The following is a 17,245-nucleotide window of genomic DNA, read 5'->3' as shown; positions in this document are numbered from 1 at the left end:
TGCCTCTGTTTTCACTAACAAGGTCAGCTCCCAGACTGCTGTGCTGGGCAACACAAATGGGAAGAGTGGCCAGCCCTCTGTAGAGATAGAGGTGGTTAGGGACTATTTCGAAAAAGCTGGACGTGCACAGTCCATGGGCCGACGAATTGCATCCGAGAGTGCTGAAGGAATTGGCGGCTGTGATGCAGAGCCCTTGGCCATTATCTTTGAAAACTCGTGGCGAACGGGGGAAGTCCCGGATGACTGGAAAAAGGCTATGTAGTGCCCCTCTTTTAAAAAAGGGAAGAAGGAGGATCCTGGGAACTACAGGCCGGTCCAGCCTCACCTCGTCCCTGGAAAAATCATGGAGCAGGTCCTCAAAGAATCAATCCTGAAGCACTTAGAGGAGAGGAAAGTGATCAGGAAACAGTCAGCATGGATTCACCAAGGGAAGTCATGCCTGACTAATCTAATCGCCTTTTATGATGAGATTACTGGTTCTGTGGATGAAGGGAAAGCAGTGGATGTATTGTTTCTTGACTTTAGCAAAGCTTTGACACGGTCTCCCACAGCATTCTTGTCAGCAAGTTAAGAATATGGGCTGGATGATGCACTATAAGGTGGGTAGAAAGCTGGCTAGATTGTCGGGCTCAACGGGTAGTGATCAATGGCTACATGTCTAGTTGGCAGCCGGTTGGTCAAGTGGAGTGCCCCAGGGGTCGGTCCTGGGGCCCGTTTTGTTCAATATCTTCATAAATGATCTGGAGGATGGTGTGGGATTGCACTCTCAGCAAATTTGCGGATGATACTAAACTGGGAGGAGTGGTAGATACGCTGGAGGGGAGGGATAGGATACAGAAGGACCTAGACAAATTGGAGGATTGGGCCAAAAGAAATTAATGAGGTTCTGTAGGATAAGTGCAGGGTCCTGCACTTAGGATGGAAGAATCCAATGCACCGCTACAGACTAGGGACCGAATGGCTCGGCAGCAGTTCTGCGGAAAAGGACCTAGGGGTGACAGTGGACGAGAAGCTGGATATGAGTCAGCAGTGTGCCCTTGTTGCCAAGAAGGGAATGGCATTTTGGGATGTATAAGTAGGGGCATAGCGAGCAGATCGAGGGACGTGATCGTTCCCCTCTATTCGACACTGGTGAGGCCTCATCTGGAGTACTGTGTCCAGTTTTGGGCCCCACACTACAGGAAGGATGTGGATAAATTTGGAAAGAGTACAACGAAGGGCAACAAAAATGATTAGGGGTCTAGAGCACATGACTTATGAGGAGAGGCTGAGGGAGCTGGGATTGTTTAGTCTGCAGAAGAGAAGAATGAGGGGGGATTTGATAGCTGCTTTCAACTACCTGAAAGGGGGTTTCAAAGAGGATGGCTCTAGCCTGTTCTCAATGGTAGCAGCTGACAGAACGAGGAGTAATGGTCTCAGTTGCAATGGGGGAGTTTAGATTGGATATTAGGAAAAACTTTTTCACTAAGAGGGTGGTGGAAACACTGGAATGCGTACCTAGGGAGGTGGTTCGAATCTCCTCCTTAGAGGTTTTAAGGTCAGGCTTGACAAAGCCCTGGCTGGGATGATTTAACTGGGACTTGGTCCTGCTTTGAGCAGGGGGTGGACTAGATGACCTTCTGGTGGTCCCTTCAACCCGATATTCTATGATTCTATGACTTCTAAATGGATCTGCTCTAATGGGGAGCAGAGAAGCACCATTGTAGGTGACCAGGGGTGAGATTCAATCTGCAGGCAAATGGCCCCAGTTTCCTGAACATCCACTGTAAGCCACAGGGGATGAGATTGGGCTCCACAGCTTTTTCCGTAGCAGTGAGGGGCTCTGCCCTTCACCCTCCCCACCCAACAAGATGAAGTTGAGGTGTATCACTGAAAGCAGATCTTTATGGAGATTTCCCTCCCCATCCCTGCTGTGGGTTTTAACGTGGGTGTGTATGATCTGGCCGTGGAGTTGAAGAGTGTTGTCTAGGTCTGGACTGGGATGTATTGACAAAACTCATAGGGAAGTTTGCACAGCATCTGATCATACATACTGGACAATTCCTATAAAATACTGCAATGGTTTTTTTTAAATAAGGTCACAGAATTTTCGAGAACCAAAAATACTAAAGGCAATTTAAACAAATGACATTAAATATTACTTAAAGCATACTTGACCTCACCTAGATCTTCACTGGCCTATTATGGTTTAAATGACTTTATGAATCCATTCAATCCCTTAATCTCTTCCCAAATAGAAAATTTGCAATTTATTTTTTCAAACCCCATAACATGTCAAAAATATCCTGTAAAAAGGGACACAAGCCTTTTCCACTGATCTCATTGTGCATCTCATTTGCAATAGAGGAAAACAATTAAAAAAAACCAGAGTTAGTAACTCCTCCAGCAACTTCTGTTTGCATAATAAGGCAGATTGGCGAGGCTCTATTCTGCAAGATGCTAAGCGTTCCTGGGAGGTGCCGAGTCCTCTCATCTGTCACTGAAGTCAGTGGGAGTTCAGAGTGCGAGGTACATCTCAGTGGTGCTCCACACCTTGCAGGATCAAGACTCTAATCTCTAGTAGTGTTAGTAAAACAGCACAGAAGTCCTTGCTTGTAGAATATTTTCTTTACGCATGAAGTATAGAGAATTTGGTTATTCATTTCCATTGGTGTGTTTCTTACCAATCTAGATAATGCCCTGGAACCTGCATAGATAATGCCCACAAAAAGCACTGAAGCCGGGAGCCATGTCAGTACTTCAGACCTTAAAAAGAATGAAAAATACCATTATTTACCACATTCCTTTTACAAATGGCCATTAGCAGCGGTAGTTTATGGTGGACAATGTAAAAAGGTTTTCTCACGCAAAGCAGTACATATATAATTCAATGTTTTGCCCCCACGTTCCCACCCCCGACTTACTTAGGAATGCTCCAGGACAGAAAAGAAAAAGTTAACCCACCTAACCCCAAATTTCCCTTTTACAGAAGCAGCAGTTGTGCTCCCCAATATATATCTCCCCAGAATACTTGTTTAACTTCAATTAACAATTGTTCGTATTGATTTTAACAGACAGAAATTTTCATTTTAATTGGCATCGCTGATGCTCAAAAGAAGTTGGAAGAATTGACAGCTGAAGGTATAAAATGGTCTGTGTGATTTTTATATATATTATATATATATATACACACACACACACACACACACACACACACATATATAAATACATATACACACACACAGGATGTACATGTTTATTCCTCAGCTAGGTCTGCAAACATACTCCTCCTACAGGTCACTTAGCCCCTGTGGGATTTGCTTCTTGAATTTTCAGAATGACATACCTTTGATTAAGCCAAACTCCTAGAGGAAGTTTAACAACTAATATGGGCGAATGAAGTCATTCCAGCTTGAACTAATTGTTGTTAGTTATGTTTTGTGCTGTGGGCTGAAGTTTCACTTTTATGAAGAATCTTCAAAATTTGTTTTCTTCTGCAAGTCTCAGAAAGTAGGGGAGCACCAAGCAAGTGGTTAACTTCAGTGTGAGTGATATCAACTCCTGAATAAGGGGATAAAGGGGGAGCAACTAAGGGCCTGATTCAAAGTTAATTGAAGTAAATGGGTTTTTCCATTGATTTCAGCTGGCTTTGGATCAGGCCTAACAGATCATGAAGTTACTCCAGAATATTTATTTTTTTAAAGTGTAGAATCCTAGTTCTTCCAAAGTAAATTGAATACTACAACACAAGCCCCTGGTTTACATCGTGTTCATGAACTGTGGACAAGAGCCAAAAAGTGCAGTCACATGATGCAAAAAACAAAACAAAACAAACCTCCATTGAAAAATGTGAAATTAAAATGAGCTGAAATGAGGATATATGTGCAAAGATTTATGCAAATACAATGGAAGAAAAACAAACATGTTTCATTTCCTTCTGCACATTTCTTTTCATATATGCTTTTGAAGACACTTGACTAAAAACCCAGGAGATCTAAAAGTCACAGACACAGAAATCCCCAGGCTTTCTTGTTTATTGGGTAGTTATGATCACTTTGATAGGAATAATGCACCTTTTAACGCTATTGACTTCAACCGGAATTTTGCCTGAATCAGGATCTGAACCTACTGTACCTTATGACCAATGAGTTCACATCAGATGCCTACCTAAAGCAATCTATGCCATTGGAATGGAGAACTCTGGGAAAATAAAACCCCGCAACTTGAGTACTGGATTCCCATTTGGAACATAAAAATAAAAAAACCCTGATCACCATGTGAAGTTTCAGGAATTCCAGAAATGTTTATATCTCCAATGCAATCACAAAATGCATTTCAAAAGCATTTCAAAAAGAATTTCAAAAGCAGTTCCCAGGATGTAACAGTAGAGTTTTATGCTGCCAAGAGGGAATTTCAGGGTTGGAAAAGAATGCCTGGATATCTGATGTAATGTTTCACCAACAATAAGCACTCCTATATACAGGACAGTCCAATAGTCAGGTTCAGGGTAGCTAGGTGGGCTGGAGAGCCTGGGGCTAAGCCAACCCTGATTACAGGATAAGCTCCACCTGAGAGGAATCAGGGATTCCAGTATAAAAAGTGCAGGAAGGTACAGTGAAGGGGGAAAACATCAAGAAGCTGTGGCAAAGTCTGCAGAAAGTGCTTCAGGCATGGAAGCATGGGAGACACCATGACCAAGCAGGGAAGTGAATGCAAAGCTTGTCAGACAGGGAGGCCTCAGAGGAGAAAGAGAAACCGGGAGTTGTGTGGACTTATGAATGGACTTTGGGGGTTTTTTTTGGGGTGGGGGGGAAGGTTTGGTTTTATTTACAGTTTATTTTATATTAATAAGCCCAGTCCCTAAGGATGGGTATGTTTGACCAAGAAAAAGCCTCAAGTAAAGTTTCTTTGAATAGTCCAAGAAGGGAAACTGAAGACGGCTGCCTGAAGTGCAACCATAGGCCAAGAGAAGGCACATGGGAGGCAGCTGGCTGGGTTACACTGAGGCCTTGTTTATGCTACAAGGTTAAATTGACATAAGCTGCCTTGCATCAAGTTATCTGTGGAAGTATCTTCACTTAAATTTGGTCCTGCCGATGTAAGTGCCTCTCTACACCAATTTAGTAACACCAGCTCTCTAAGTGGCGTAAGGTCACATGGTCGATGCATTTAGGTCGATGCAGTGTCAGTATAGATACTGTGTTGCTTATGTTGACTGTTACTGGCTTTCAGGAGCCGCCCCACAATGCCACACGCTGACAATACAATCGATACAACTGCTCCTGGTGTGGATGCACACCACCAATACAAGGAGCCAAGTGTTCACCCACACACAAGCGATTTAATAACTGCGGTGACTGAATGCCAACATAAGTTAGGTCAACATAATTCTGTAATGTAGACATGGCCTGAGTCACTTGTACTAACATGACTTACAGCAGAATGCAGTGACATGCATACAGGAAAGTAAACTGCTGTAACAAAGAAAGGAAAGGAAAAGGCAGCTGCCTGGCTGTTAGGATGTGATCCAAAGCCCATGGAAAACAGTGGAAAGACTCATTAACTACAGTGGGCTTTGAATCAGACCCTTAGAGCTCTGCATTTCTCTTTGAGTGAATGCAATATGAATCACAGTCTTACTCAGAGTAACTATGGAGATATTATACATAGCCCCTAAGGCTCAGAACATCTCCAACTCTCTTCAGAGCCCTTCTTGCTGACCCAAGTTCCATACAGAGTTACAAATCCAGCCTTTTTGCAGCTAGGAGAATGGTGACTGTGGTGGCCTTGGGAGTTGGGGGGAGATAAACTGTGGTGTCCAAAATGCTAAAGAAATCTTGCTGTAAGCCACATGCATTATATATCTCAGTATCTGCTGCGTTTTAGCTTTTATAAAAGATATTTCTTGGGTTCAGTATCAGAAGTACATGCAGGAGAAAGGGATATTCCAGTGCAAAGCTAATGGGGCTACATTTTTCAAAAGCACCCTTTAAGTTTGGGTGCCTTACTTGATGCGCCTGGTTTTTCAGAGGTGTTGAACACAGCTCCCAGAAGCATGACTTGGAGATGTGGACACTTGGCACCTCCGAAAACCAAGCTTAGCTATCTAAAGATGGGCACTCAAAAATTAAAGCCATCCAGAATTAAAGAGCATTTCTGAAAATTTGGACCTAAATGTCTTACACCAATTGCGGTACCTAGCTACAGGTACAGCAAAATATGAGACTTCATACAAAGACTGGAATATAATTACAGTGCTTTGAAGAATGAGTCCAAAGCATTGGCTATGCCTAGTTATTTAATTTAGTCATTAACTAATAGTTAGAGAATGCCTGCTCCATAAAACTATGGAGAAATTCTCTCAACTGTTAATCTCTCAGGGGTTGTTAGTCTCATTTAGTTCCCTATATCTGACTGACATCTAGTGGATGTAAGGTGTTGTTTCCAAAACATACAAAAAAGCTGGTCAAAATTTTTCCATCAAATTTTTTTTTTTTTTTTAATAAAATGGCTCTTCAACAAAATCCAAAGTTTTCATCTAAAATTTTCTTCAACCTTTTTCAGGGTTTTCACTGAAAGAAACAAACATTAGAAACAAAAAAAATTTCAGTTTAGTTTTGGGTATGGCTTTAAATTTTTCAACAACCCATAAAAACTCAAAGAAAAAATGTGACAAAATTTTGATTTTGTTTTCATCAGAAAAAAAATCATTTCCAAATGAGGCCTACTTAAAAAAATAATTGACAGGATGTAACTTATGCCTGCATCTCTTTTGGATTTCCAGAATATATTAAGGGTAAAGAAAAATAATGCATATCGAATAAAAGTTTGTTAATAACTGTAGTTACCAACTACCACCAGCAAAACAAGGCTGTTCCCCGAAGGGCCTGATCCTGTCAATGTCAATGAGAGTTGTGGCCCAAAATATTCCCACTTAGCCAAATTGCTTATAAAAACATATTGAGACAAATTCTGTTACCATCTATGTCCCTGCAACCTCTCTGAAATCAGTCTTGTTACTTGGGCACAAGTAAAAGCAAAATTCGGCCCATTACTTGCAAACGAAAGGATTCCATTCAAAATTATGAAGTCCAAAGGTACAATGCCCTATTCAAATTGTTTGGTTCTCAACATAAAAGTGCGCTATCTGAAAAACCTATCAACTAGTATCACCATGAACATTTCACTCCTTTATCAAATAAAATAGATGTCTCTTTTTAATTACAACCAAAAATATGTAAGGCAAGTAATCTGTGATGCTACCATCTTTTCCTACTTACTCTTCGTGGAAAATTGAACCTCCACATCACCCATGGGTTATATCTCATGCGTTTGCTAAGTGGAGTTGATCTGCCTGAAAACTGTACATTTATACTCTGAAATGTGTTCACTTTCCATGTGCTCCTACGTGGCAGCTCAATACTTTCCTCTGCAGCAAACCTAACTGTGTCATAGTCCAACACAAAAATAAATTAATAAGTATTGCAGAGTTCACTGTACCTGGAACTGCAACTGATCTCCACCCAGCCCAGCTTCCATGAGATGTGGAGCAGAAATCCACCAACTAATGTCTGCCACCTGAAACAACACAGAACAGTCACTCTGGTGGTTTTTTTAAATATCACAAACCATATTTTCCATAGTGAAGTTAGGTTTCCCCGATATGTGGCTTGGCATCTTTTCTTGTAGTGCCTCCTAGCCTTGGAATGTCAACCCTGAGCCTGTACAGCAGTGGTGGGCAACCTGCGGCCTGGCAGGGTAATCCACTGGCGTATTGCCAGACAGTTTGTTTACATTTTCACAGCCACCTGCAGCTCCCAGTGGCCGCGATTCGCCATTCCTGGCCAATGAGAGCAGCGGGAAGCAGCGGCCAGCACATCCCTACTGCCCATGCCGCTTCTCGCAGCTCCCATTGGCTGGGAATGGTGAACCACAGCCACTGGGAGCTGCGGGCAGCCGTGAAAATATAAACAAACTGTCTGACGGTACACCAGTGGATTACCATGATAGGCCGCAGGTTGCCCCACCACTGCTGTACAGCATGCAGCCCCGCTCTTTCTTTTAAAACCTTTCTTTTCATTAGCCTTCAATCTCTCCACCCCATCCCATCACTCTGGCTACTGCCCCAAATCTAATTGTATTCAAATATATTTATAAGGAGAAACTGACCACATTAAAAATTAGCACCCTTGCTGCTCTTGTATTATAACTTTGGTCCTTCCATATACTCTCCCCACACCCTTTATTTACGGTCTCTTGCTCTGGGTTCAAGTAGATTGTAGGCAGGGATATGTCAGTTTATTGTCTGATAAGCACTATGCATGCTAATCATATCCAAATGCTAACTTTCTATTCCATTATATTATGAAGGAGAAGGGAAAAGAAAACAGTTAAATAAACAATATCTGGGGATTGAACTTCGTCTTCGTTTTCCGCATGTTGTTGGGGGGAGGGTTGTTTTGGTTTTGGGGTTCTTTCTGTCCATCTGTTTAAGTTTAAATCCTATAAACGCTATTCGATCTAAGACTTCAACAACTGGCTTCATTTGGATCATTCCTGGCAATGAGCACCAGGGATACCATGTGTAGTCCCACTGACTTCACATATCAACTCGAACATGACTATTCATGGTAGCTCACACTAGGCCTGGATTGTAAACTCCCTACGGCACAAACTGTACTTTTTTCTATATAGTGCCAAGCATACTGTCAATAACAATCAAACAACAAATACATAGACTGCACACCGCACTCTTTAATATGTAGTTTCTAGAGAGAGCTTCTTCATAACTGGCTAGTTTTTTGTTCAAATCCAAAACCTCCTGGATCTGCCACTATATTGGTATTTCACAATAACTAATAACACTCTACCCTATCAGAAGAGCCTTCTCTATCCTACCAGAGAAACAGCATGTGAAGTCATGAAAAGACTGTGAAGGAATTTATTTTAAACTATAAAAAGAAAATCTGTATACTCAGTGCTAGTTTTATGTTCCACATTTCCTTTGGTTTAGCAGAGATTTTTTGGGGGGGTGCGGGGTTGAATACATTTTGCTTTATATTCAGGAAATGTTTAGTGTACTGTGCTGTAATGTGAAACCATTGTAACCTGTGTAACTGTTAGGCACAAAGGTTTGTTTGCCTGTAGTCCTTTCATTGTTAAGCGGTGTGTTGCAAAAAAAGCAAAGAAAGACACCGTCACATGCAATTCACTCTACAGCAAACAAACAAACTGTCTGGCGGCCTGCCAGTGGATTACCCTGATGGGCCATGTGTGGCCCGCGGGCCGTAGGTTGCCCACCACTGCTCTACAGCCTGATGCTGGTGGAAAGCAGATAGATTACTGCCCATAGGGAACGTTAAGAACAATCAGTGCAGCTACAACAGTTCACTTTACCTTGTTTAGATGAGGGGCATACAATAATGTAAAAGCTGGGTAAGCCGGATGTTCATCAGGGGCTTTATCCTGCTCCCATTCAAGTCAAAACTCCCATTAACATTAATGGTGCAGGATGAAGTCCCAGAGAGCAAACGCACCTCTGGTACTGAAGATAATCCTACAAGGTACAGAGCACCCACCACTCCTGTTGAATCAATGAGAGTTGAAGGTCCTCAGCAGGAGAGAACCCTACATTAGACAGAGAACACAAGCAATGACACAGACCTTTGGCAGAGTTAGATGGTGAGGAATAACTTTTCTCCCCTGCTCACTTACTCCAAAATCTAAGGCGATAACATGCAAAGGTCTTTTAACAGTCAGTATTTACCAACCATTACTACACCAAGATAGCCCTTATTTCCATGTACTCAGGAAAGGAATAACGGCAGCAACTCAGAAGGCACAGTGTGGTAACTGCTAGTGAATGCTGACTTTTAATGAGGACTTACCATATTTGTCTTCTACATACTCCCGTCACACACTCTTCATCCCAGAAAATATGAAGTATTTTATATGTGTGTGTGTGTGTGTGTGTGTGTGTGTGGTGTGTGTGGTGTGTGTGTTGTGTTTGTTATATAGTGCCTAGTACAGTGGGGTCCTGGTCCATGACCAGGCCTCTTGGTTAAACAGTAATATAAAGTAATTTGTACACACATGACAATAGAACACACTCCTGAAAAAAAGATGTCATAACTCTTTTTTGGATTAATAGACCTCCCAGGCCGCAAAGAAAATGGAGATTCGCAGGGGTTCATCACAGTCAAGGGGCCACAAAGCAGGCAAGGGGGGGGGGGGGGAAGACAGAAAAAGTTAGGTAATGGTCCAGGACTTGAAAATATCCACTCTGCATAAACACTATTGGCAGGTCACATATGCCAAGAGAACAAAAATGATGGTGAAATCCTGACCTCCATTAACATCAATGGATGAGGATTTCACTCAATGTCTTTTATATTTTTATTGATGACAGCAGTGGTAGTAAATACAGCTAACTTGGCCAAAACAAAAGGCTTGTCAGAGTCACTGCATAAAGTTGTGATTTGTAATACTGTACAGAATTACAATTAAGAAATGGGCTGACCTTGAAAATAAAGTGTCCTTGTATTGTATTAGCCTAGATACAGATTAGTCTTTAATTGTTAGCATATTGGAAGAAATTAAATGAATCACGTATGCACATAAGCCAAAAAACAGTACTTCTTAAAATGGTGTGGGAATCTTATAATTGCTATTTTCCTAGGTTAAAATATCAGGCCACCATGAAAACTAGAATTGATGGAAAGGCTGTTGACCTTGTAAACAGATACTTTACCAGGATGACAATAATAACATAGACAAGTTAACAAACACTTTACTAGGGCTCCATGGAGTATGTTTTCTAGACAAGAAAAGCCTGTAATGACAGGAGATGCTAAAAGTTAGCTTCAGCATGGAACAGCTAGACATTTACTGATTAGAGTCATATTTCAAACAAATGTGTTTTTCAAATGGTACTTACCCTTGAAAAAGGGGTAGGGTAGGTGAATTTCAGGACAGACAGGACATACTGGAAAACAAATACCAAGTTAATGAACATTACACATCCATGGTGTTATAACATTAACAGACATTCACGAAAGTAATGGAGTACAAGAAACTTCTAAGAAAAAAGCAACGAGCAAGGAATTCTAAAATCAGTGCAATAGACACACATCCCCAGTGCAGAACTGTTCTTAGCATTTCAGAACCCTGAACCATTCAGATCCGTGCTGTACCCTGCCTCATTCAGTGCAGGAGTTACATGGCATTAAAGTAAATAAGGCTGAGGGCTGCACATTGGAACAATGGAGAGAAATATAAATATTGGACAGCTGTCACATTCACTGAGCACCTTCCACACTGCACATGAGGCAAGAGCTGGAGGGAAAAAAAAAAATGTGACATATAATTAAAACTGTATCATACTGCATGCCCACCCTGGGGCAGAGGTAAGGTTGAATGGGCATGTTAACTTTGCCATTTCCTGACGATGAGCGGTGCACTTCGCAATCTCAGTGCGGTTAGTTTAGCTTATTTGCATGTAATATTAACTAGTGTTTGGAAAGTGCTTTGGAAATGTAACATGCTACAGAAGAAGCATTAATATTGTTTCTTTAGAATGTTTTAGCAGATCAGTATGTGTGGGTTGTGGATCCTAGGGTGATCCTGCAAATAAGGAGCTAAAATCTACCCTCACTTATGCCTATGCACCACCGAGTACTTGCTATGACCAGGTTTTATAAACATCATCCCCAGTAAAAGGGAGAAGGAGTTAAACTTTCTCAGAAGGAAGGAAAAATACCTGCCACACCCAAAGATGCTGGAACTAGGGGTGCTGCCGCACCCCCTGGCCTGAAGTGGTTTCCATTATGTACAGGATTTAGTTTGGTTCAACAACTCTCAGCACCCCCACTATACAAATTGTGGGCCAGCTGCTGGCCAGCCCCCAAAAGGGATAATACAAACTGTCTGTGCTAAAGGGAGGTGCAGGCAAGTGGACCATATTATTAAGAAGTAAGGCTCTGAGAGCTAGCAGAGATATTTACTCCCTGTAAGGATCATACTTTGCTTAGACAACAAGCTAAGAAGATTCTGCTTACAGGGCTCAGCACTGAACAGCATGGAGGGTGACAGACCCTGATCCTAGACTGTTCAGGGACTGTGAGTGGTCCTTATGTCCCCTGGAATGGTGAGAATAGCAAGAACTCTTGGGGATGATTTAAATAAAACTCTTGATTAAATCTAGTGCTGGTAAGCCTTAGCATTGAACCTTAATTTAGCTGAATCCTAATGATCATTTTGGGGCTTGCAGTGGAATCATATGGACTAATTTTTGGCTCTGGGCTAGGACTCCAGCCATGCTCTTTTACAAGTTACCACTTAGAGCAGGGGTGGGCAAACTTTTTGGCCTGAGGGCCACATCTGGGTGGGGAAATTGCTTGCAGGGCTGGGGCACAGGGTTGGAGTGTGGGGTGTCGGAGGGGGTGTGGTGTGCAGGAAGGGGCTCAGGGCAAGGGGTTGGGGCAGAGGAGGGTGCGGAGTGCATGAGGAGGCTCACAGAAGGGTTTAGGGTGCAGGAGGGGTGTGGAGTTCAGGAGGGACCTCAGGTCAGGGGGTTGAGGTGCTGGAGGGGTGCGGGGTGCTGGAGGGGGCTCAGGGCAGGGTGTTGGGGTGCAGGTGGGGTGCGGGGTGCAGGAGGGGGCTCTGGGCAGGAAATTGGAGTGCAGGAGGGGTGCAGAAGGGGGCTCCGGGCAGGGAGTTGGAGTGCAGGAAGGGGCTCAGGGCAGGGGGCTGTGGTGTAGAAGAGTGTAGGATGTGGCAGGGGGCTCAGGGCAGGGAGTTGGAGTGCAGGAGGGGTGCCAGGTGCAGGAGGGGGCTCCGGGCAGGGGGTTGGAGTGCAGGAGGGGTGCCGGGTGCAGGAGGGGGCTCCGGGCAGGGGGTTGGGGTGCGGGGTGCAGGAGGGGTTCAGGCTCCAGCCTGGCACCGCTTACCTAGAGCAGCTCTGGGTGGCAGTGGCACGCACTGGGGCCAAGGCAGGCTCCCTGCCCCAGCACCGTGCCACGGCCAGGGCCGAAAGCGGCCGGCACCATGGCCCTGTGTGGTCCCTGAGGGTGGGGCGCAGAGAGCTCCACGCGTTTCTCTCACCTGTGGGTAACTCTCCCGAAGCTCCCATTGGCCATGGTAACCCATTCCTGGGTTTACCATACCATTTGGGGGAGGTACCCACAGGCAAGAGCAGCGTGCAGAGCCCTCTGGTGCCCCACCCCCACAGGCTGCAGGGACGTGGTGTGGCTGCTTCCCAGAGCGGCGCGGCGCCGGATCCAAAGCCCCGAGGGGCCAAATTCAGCCCTTGGGCCATAGTTTGCCCACCTCTCACTTAGAGCCTCACTGACATTAACAGGGTTATAAGCATGTGAGTGGGCCCAGTTAATCTCATCTATCTCAGTCAATCCAGGTTGGGTTTCCTAGCTATATCATTATTGGGCATAATGTAATGCAGACTTGTTACTGACATTTTAATAATATAGAGTCCAAAGATGTGTGTCTTTGGTTGAAACCACAGGCTCCAAACTTAACCAACATATGTATGCAAAAGATACCCTCATTTCACATATATACTCATGATTCTTATAAATAAAAATTACAAGTAGAACTGTAGAATTTAGAGAAGTGAAAATCTATTTGACCACCCAGTCCATTACACTTTCTATCCACCTGACCAGTATGTATTCTAATATTGGGCATTGAAGGTTTCAGATGTGTCTTTATGTAGCTTGCCTCGCAGTGAAACTAAATGTATACGCCAAGCTAATTTTTTAATTGTGATGTGAATAAATATGCCTGCTACACATTTTTCAGATGAGTATGTGAATAATTGCAACAATTAGATCGTACAGGTGTACATGAAAGTAGAATTTAGCCCTGCGGATGAAATTTAACTAACAAACCTATTGATGCATGAGCCAAAAAAGAATCCAGCTTGCAGTCTTAACAATAGTTGCTCTGTAATGCCTTCAGGAGTAAAGAGTAGCAAAAAACCTATTGGCATAATCTTGGAAGGAGCCGAGCAAAACTCAATACCCATTGCCTTTAATGGGCCTAGAGGTTGTGAACCTCTTGCAGGAATTGGCACCTATATTTTGTTACTAAAGAAATTACTTCAGTACACACTGGAAGGAGGTCTGAGTAAGAAAGTGGCATTTTACGGGTACTCTTCAGAGTTGATATATGTCTTGGTTTAAAGCACAAGTGTCTTTCTTCTTTGCTCTTGTTCATACAGTGCCTGGGACAAATGTAAATGCCTTATTCTGATTATCTTTTAACTTTCCTGCATTAAATCCATAAACAATTTTTAGGTGTGTGAGGGAGGTTTGTTTATCTTATCTAAAATATATTTACCCAAGCACTTTCTGCAGCCCAACACCATTTAGATACAACACAGCTGCTGTATTAGCCCCTTTCAGTTCCTGCCTGCTATGTCAACCCTCCTTGACATTCTTAATAGAATGTGTGTGGGACAAACTCAGAAGCTGCAGGGGGGAAGGGGATGATTTTACATTGGGTCCTTATGAAAAACTACATTTCTTCATCTCTCCCAAGAAGTTCCACACACCTTTGTTGTACAAACAAAAGGTGTCTCTTCTTGCAAAGTATCTGCACCAGTGCCACAGAGGCACCCTCTGGCAGAGAAAAGAAGAAGAGGCTGCCATAGTTTCCCCACAGTTATGGGACAATCAAAATGCAAACTCTGGGACTGATTCTGATCTCACTCGTGTCAGTTTTACCACTAGAATTCCACTGGCTTCAGTGAAATTACTACTAATTTTCACCATTCTCATTGACAGCAGAATCACAGACTTACTGATGCCATCAACCCTGGGCTACAGGAATTCAAAATAAACCTGTGAAACTCAGAATGTGGAATTAAAACTACATAATATACAAACTCAGGTACTTAGCGAACAAATAAAACAATTCTGGAATAAGTTTAGGCCATAAAAATTCTCATCCACAGTGTGCACTCTGGCATATTTTTCCTTCTATTTCTTCATGGAACTTCTAATGACATCAATGAGAGAGTACAGTGGAAAGTAGATTTTTGCCCTGATCTTACAGTTTAATGAGGCTATAATGAATATTAAGCTTTGCTTAGCTACCATGATCACCCTTTAAAACTTTGGCAGTTTTGTCTTGGATAAGGTACTTTGGTGTTTGCAGTATTCCCTAGTGAATGTTGCAACTACTAAACTACCATTCTATTTCTAATGGTGGCTACTGTGCCTTCTGGTATACACTTAATCCTATGCTGGAAAGTGTAAGGACTACGTGATATATCAGGTCTTTACCACCTCCGCTTTCTATGTTTGCCAGGCAGCTAATAATGGCCTTACAAGAATATTAAACTAACACTGTCAAAGCAATAGAACTACTAGCTCTGTAGCTAGTATTTTTTGTTTGGATTGCAAAGAGGCCCTCCCTTCGCTCTTGTAAGTAGGCAGGATATTGGAATTTACATATCTTGAAAATGTTGCTTGTTTTCACATCTTTGAAAATGGAGCCAGGTGAATGAGGCTCGGATGTGCGTGAAATCATGGACAATCATATCCCCACAACAGCAAATAGAAACCCATTAGAGCTTTAGCTGAGAAGCTGGGATTTCATTTATGTTGCAGCCCTAATTTTGGAAGGACTGGAGAACTTTTACTAATAAGTATAATTCTCAGTTTTGTGCTTTTTTTTTTTTTTTTTACTGCTGTCAGTGTTTGTCTGCCATTGTAAGTTAACAGTTGCTATACTTACAAGCCTTACATTGTATTGAAAGGATACTCTCAGATGTGAGAGGCCCAAAATTAGATTTACTGGAATTAAAAAAAAAAATTTTTTTGTTGAGAGGATATTAAACATTTCAATTCTTCTTATTGTGGGGGGGGGGCGGAAGTGTCAGCAAAACAGCACTCATGAACAAAACTAGAACAATAATAATGTTTAAGGATTACATTAAGAAACCAGGAGCCTGGTTCTAATCTAATGTACACACCTATAATTCCACTTACTTCTGTGCAGTTACTGCTGCTTTACACTGGAATAGGTGGAAAGATAATGAAGCCTTATGTTTCAATTTCAAGCTTCCAAAGAAGTTTTTAAAAAGTGAGAAGAAATATAAAATGGCAGTCACACTTAAGTGAAAGTACTGTACAGTAATCATAACTGTAATACATACTTGTTTAATTCTTCCCAGCCCCTTTCCCACACAGAGCCACACTTCACTCATTTGTCCAAGGCTTTGTTCTCTGCCTTACACTAACTTTGTAATCTGTGTATTTACAAATAGCCCCTAATGCCTCCTATCACTTTCAGCTTTTCCAGATTTTCCTTCGACCTAATTTTCCCCCTCTCTCCTTTCCGGGGGCGGGACAGAGGTTGGGTATAAGGCGTGAAGGAATTGTTCTATTTGATGGCTTCTTGCCGCTGGGCTGTTCTTTTAAAAGGAGATACAGCCACAGAGAGGCATCCTTTTAATATGGGGTTTCTATTGGATGTCTCCCTCAAATATAGGGGCTGGAAGTCTCAACAATACAGGACCCCTTCCCGATTCCTCTGTCTGTGCACAAGGACTATTTGCAAGGAGAAAGGAGTTTTGTATGCAGCTGACGATGAGCAGCTGGAGTCTCTCAATTCTCAAGAGAAACTGAAAGTGAAATAGCAGCTCCTCCTCTTTCAGCAGAGAAGGAAAGATGCTGAGAGGAGAAAGAAATGCAGTTCGCCTTCCTGCTGTCAGATCTGGGAGAAGATCCAGGGAGGTGAATTAAAAAAGGAATGCTCAGGCAATCAATCAATCAATCAATCCAAGCCAACTTACAGCTCCCTCGTCCTCACCTTGTTGGTGAAATAAGAAGCCAAATAGAAGAGACAGAAGGACAGACCAGCTGCAGGTCTCTTTAAATACATCTGTCACAGCATTTCCCCCGTCCGGGTGAGGAAGATGAGGCACTGGTTCCTCCTGCTGTGATCAACTGGAGACAGTGCTCAGGAAACTGCCACCTGGAGTGGCTGCCATGACAGAGACACGTTGCTCTAGGATTGCTCCAATAGGCACAAGAACAACCTCCTGAGGAACTGCCTTCTTAAAGGGGCGATGCTCCCTCTTGCCAGAGGAAACACATTCAGGAGACGAGACACACAGATATGCTCACTCTCCCCACCACCATCCGCCCACACGCTTCTTGCACTTGTGTGGTTCTCACACTCACGATTCTCCCACACTCCAGCTGATTGTGGAAAATAAATGCCTACAGACTTTAATAGCGAA

The 17,245-nt window shown here is 42.9% G+C and overlaps 1 protein-coding gene across 1 annotated transcript in view; it reads right to left on the bottom strand.

Annotated features, from left to right (window-relative positions):
- TMEM241 (transmembrane protein 241) overlaps positions 1-17,021 on the bottom strand; it is a 108,783-nt gene extending 91,762 nt beyond the window's left edge. Inside the window, 5 exon segments of the mRNA XM_043507990.1 lie at positions 2,664-2,745; positions 7,480-7,557; positions 10,916-10,926; positions 10,928-10,963; positions 16,813-17,021. Coding sequence (XP_043363925.1) covers positions 2,664-2,745; positions 7,480-7,557; positions 10,916-10,926; positions 10,928-10,963; positions 16,813-16,884 — 279 coding nt within the window. The 5' untranslated portion in view covers positions 16,885-17,021.
- Positions 17,022-17,245: the final 224 nt, after the last annotated feature.

Source organism: Dermochelys coriacea, chromosome 2, assembly GCF_009764565.3.
Source record: "Dermochelys coriacea isolate rDerCor1 chromosome 2, rDerCor1.pri.v4, whole genome shotgun sequence".
Lineage (NCBI taxonomy): Eukaryota > Metazoa > Chordata > Testudines > Dermochelyidae > Dermochelys > Dermochelys coriacea.
The sequence above is the reverse complement of the archived record's forward strand: the minus strand, read 5'-3'. Positions and strand labels throughout refer to the sequence as shown.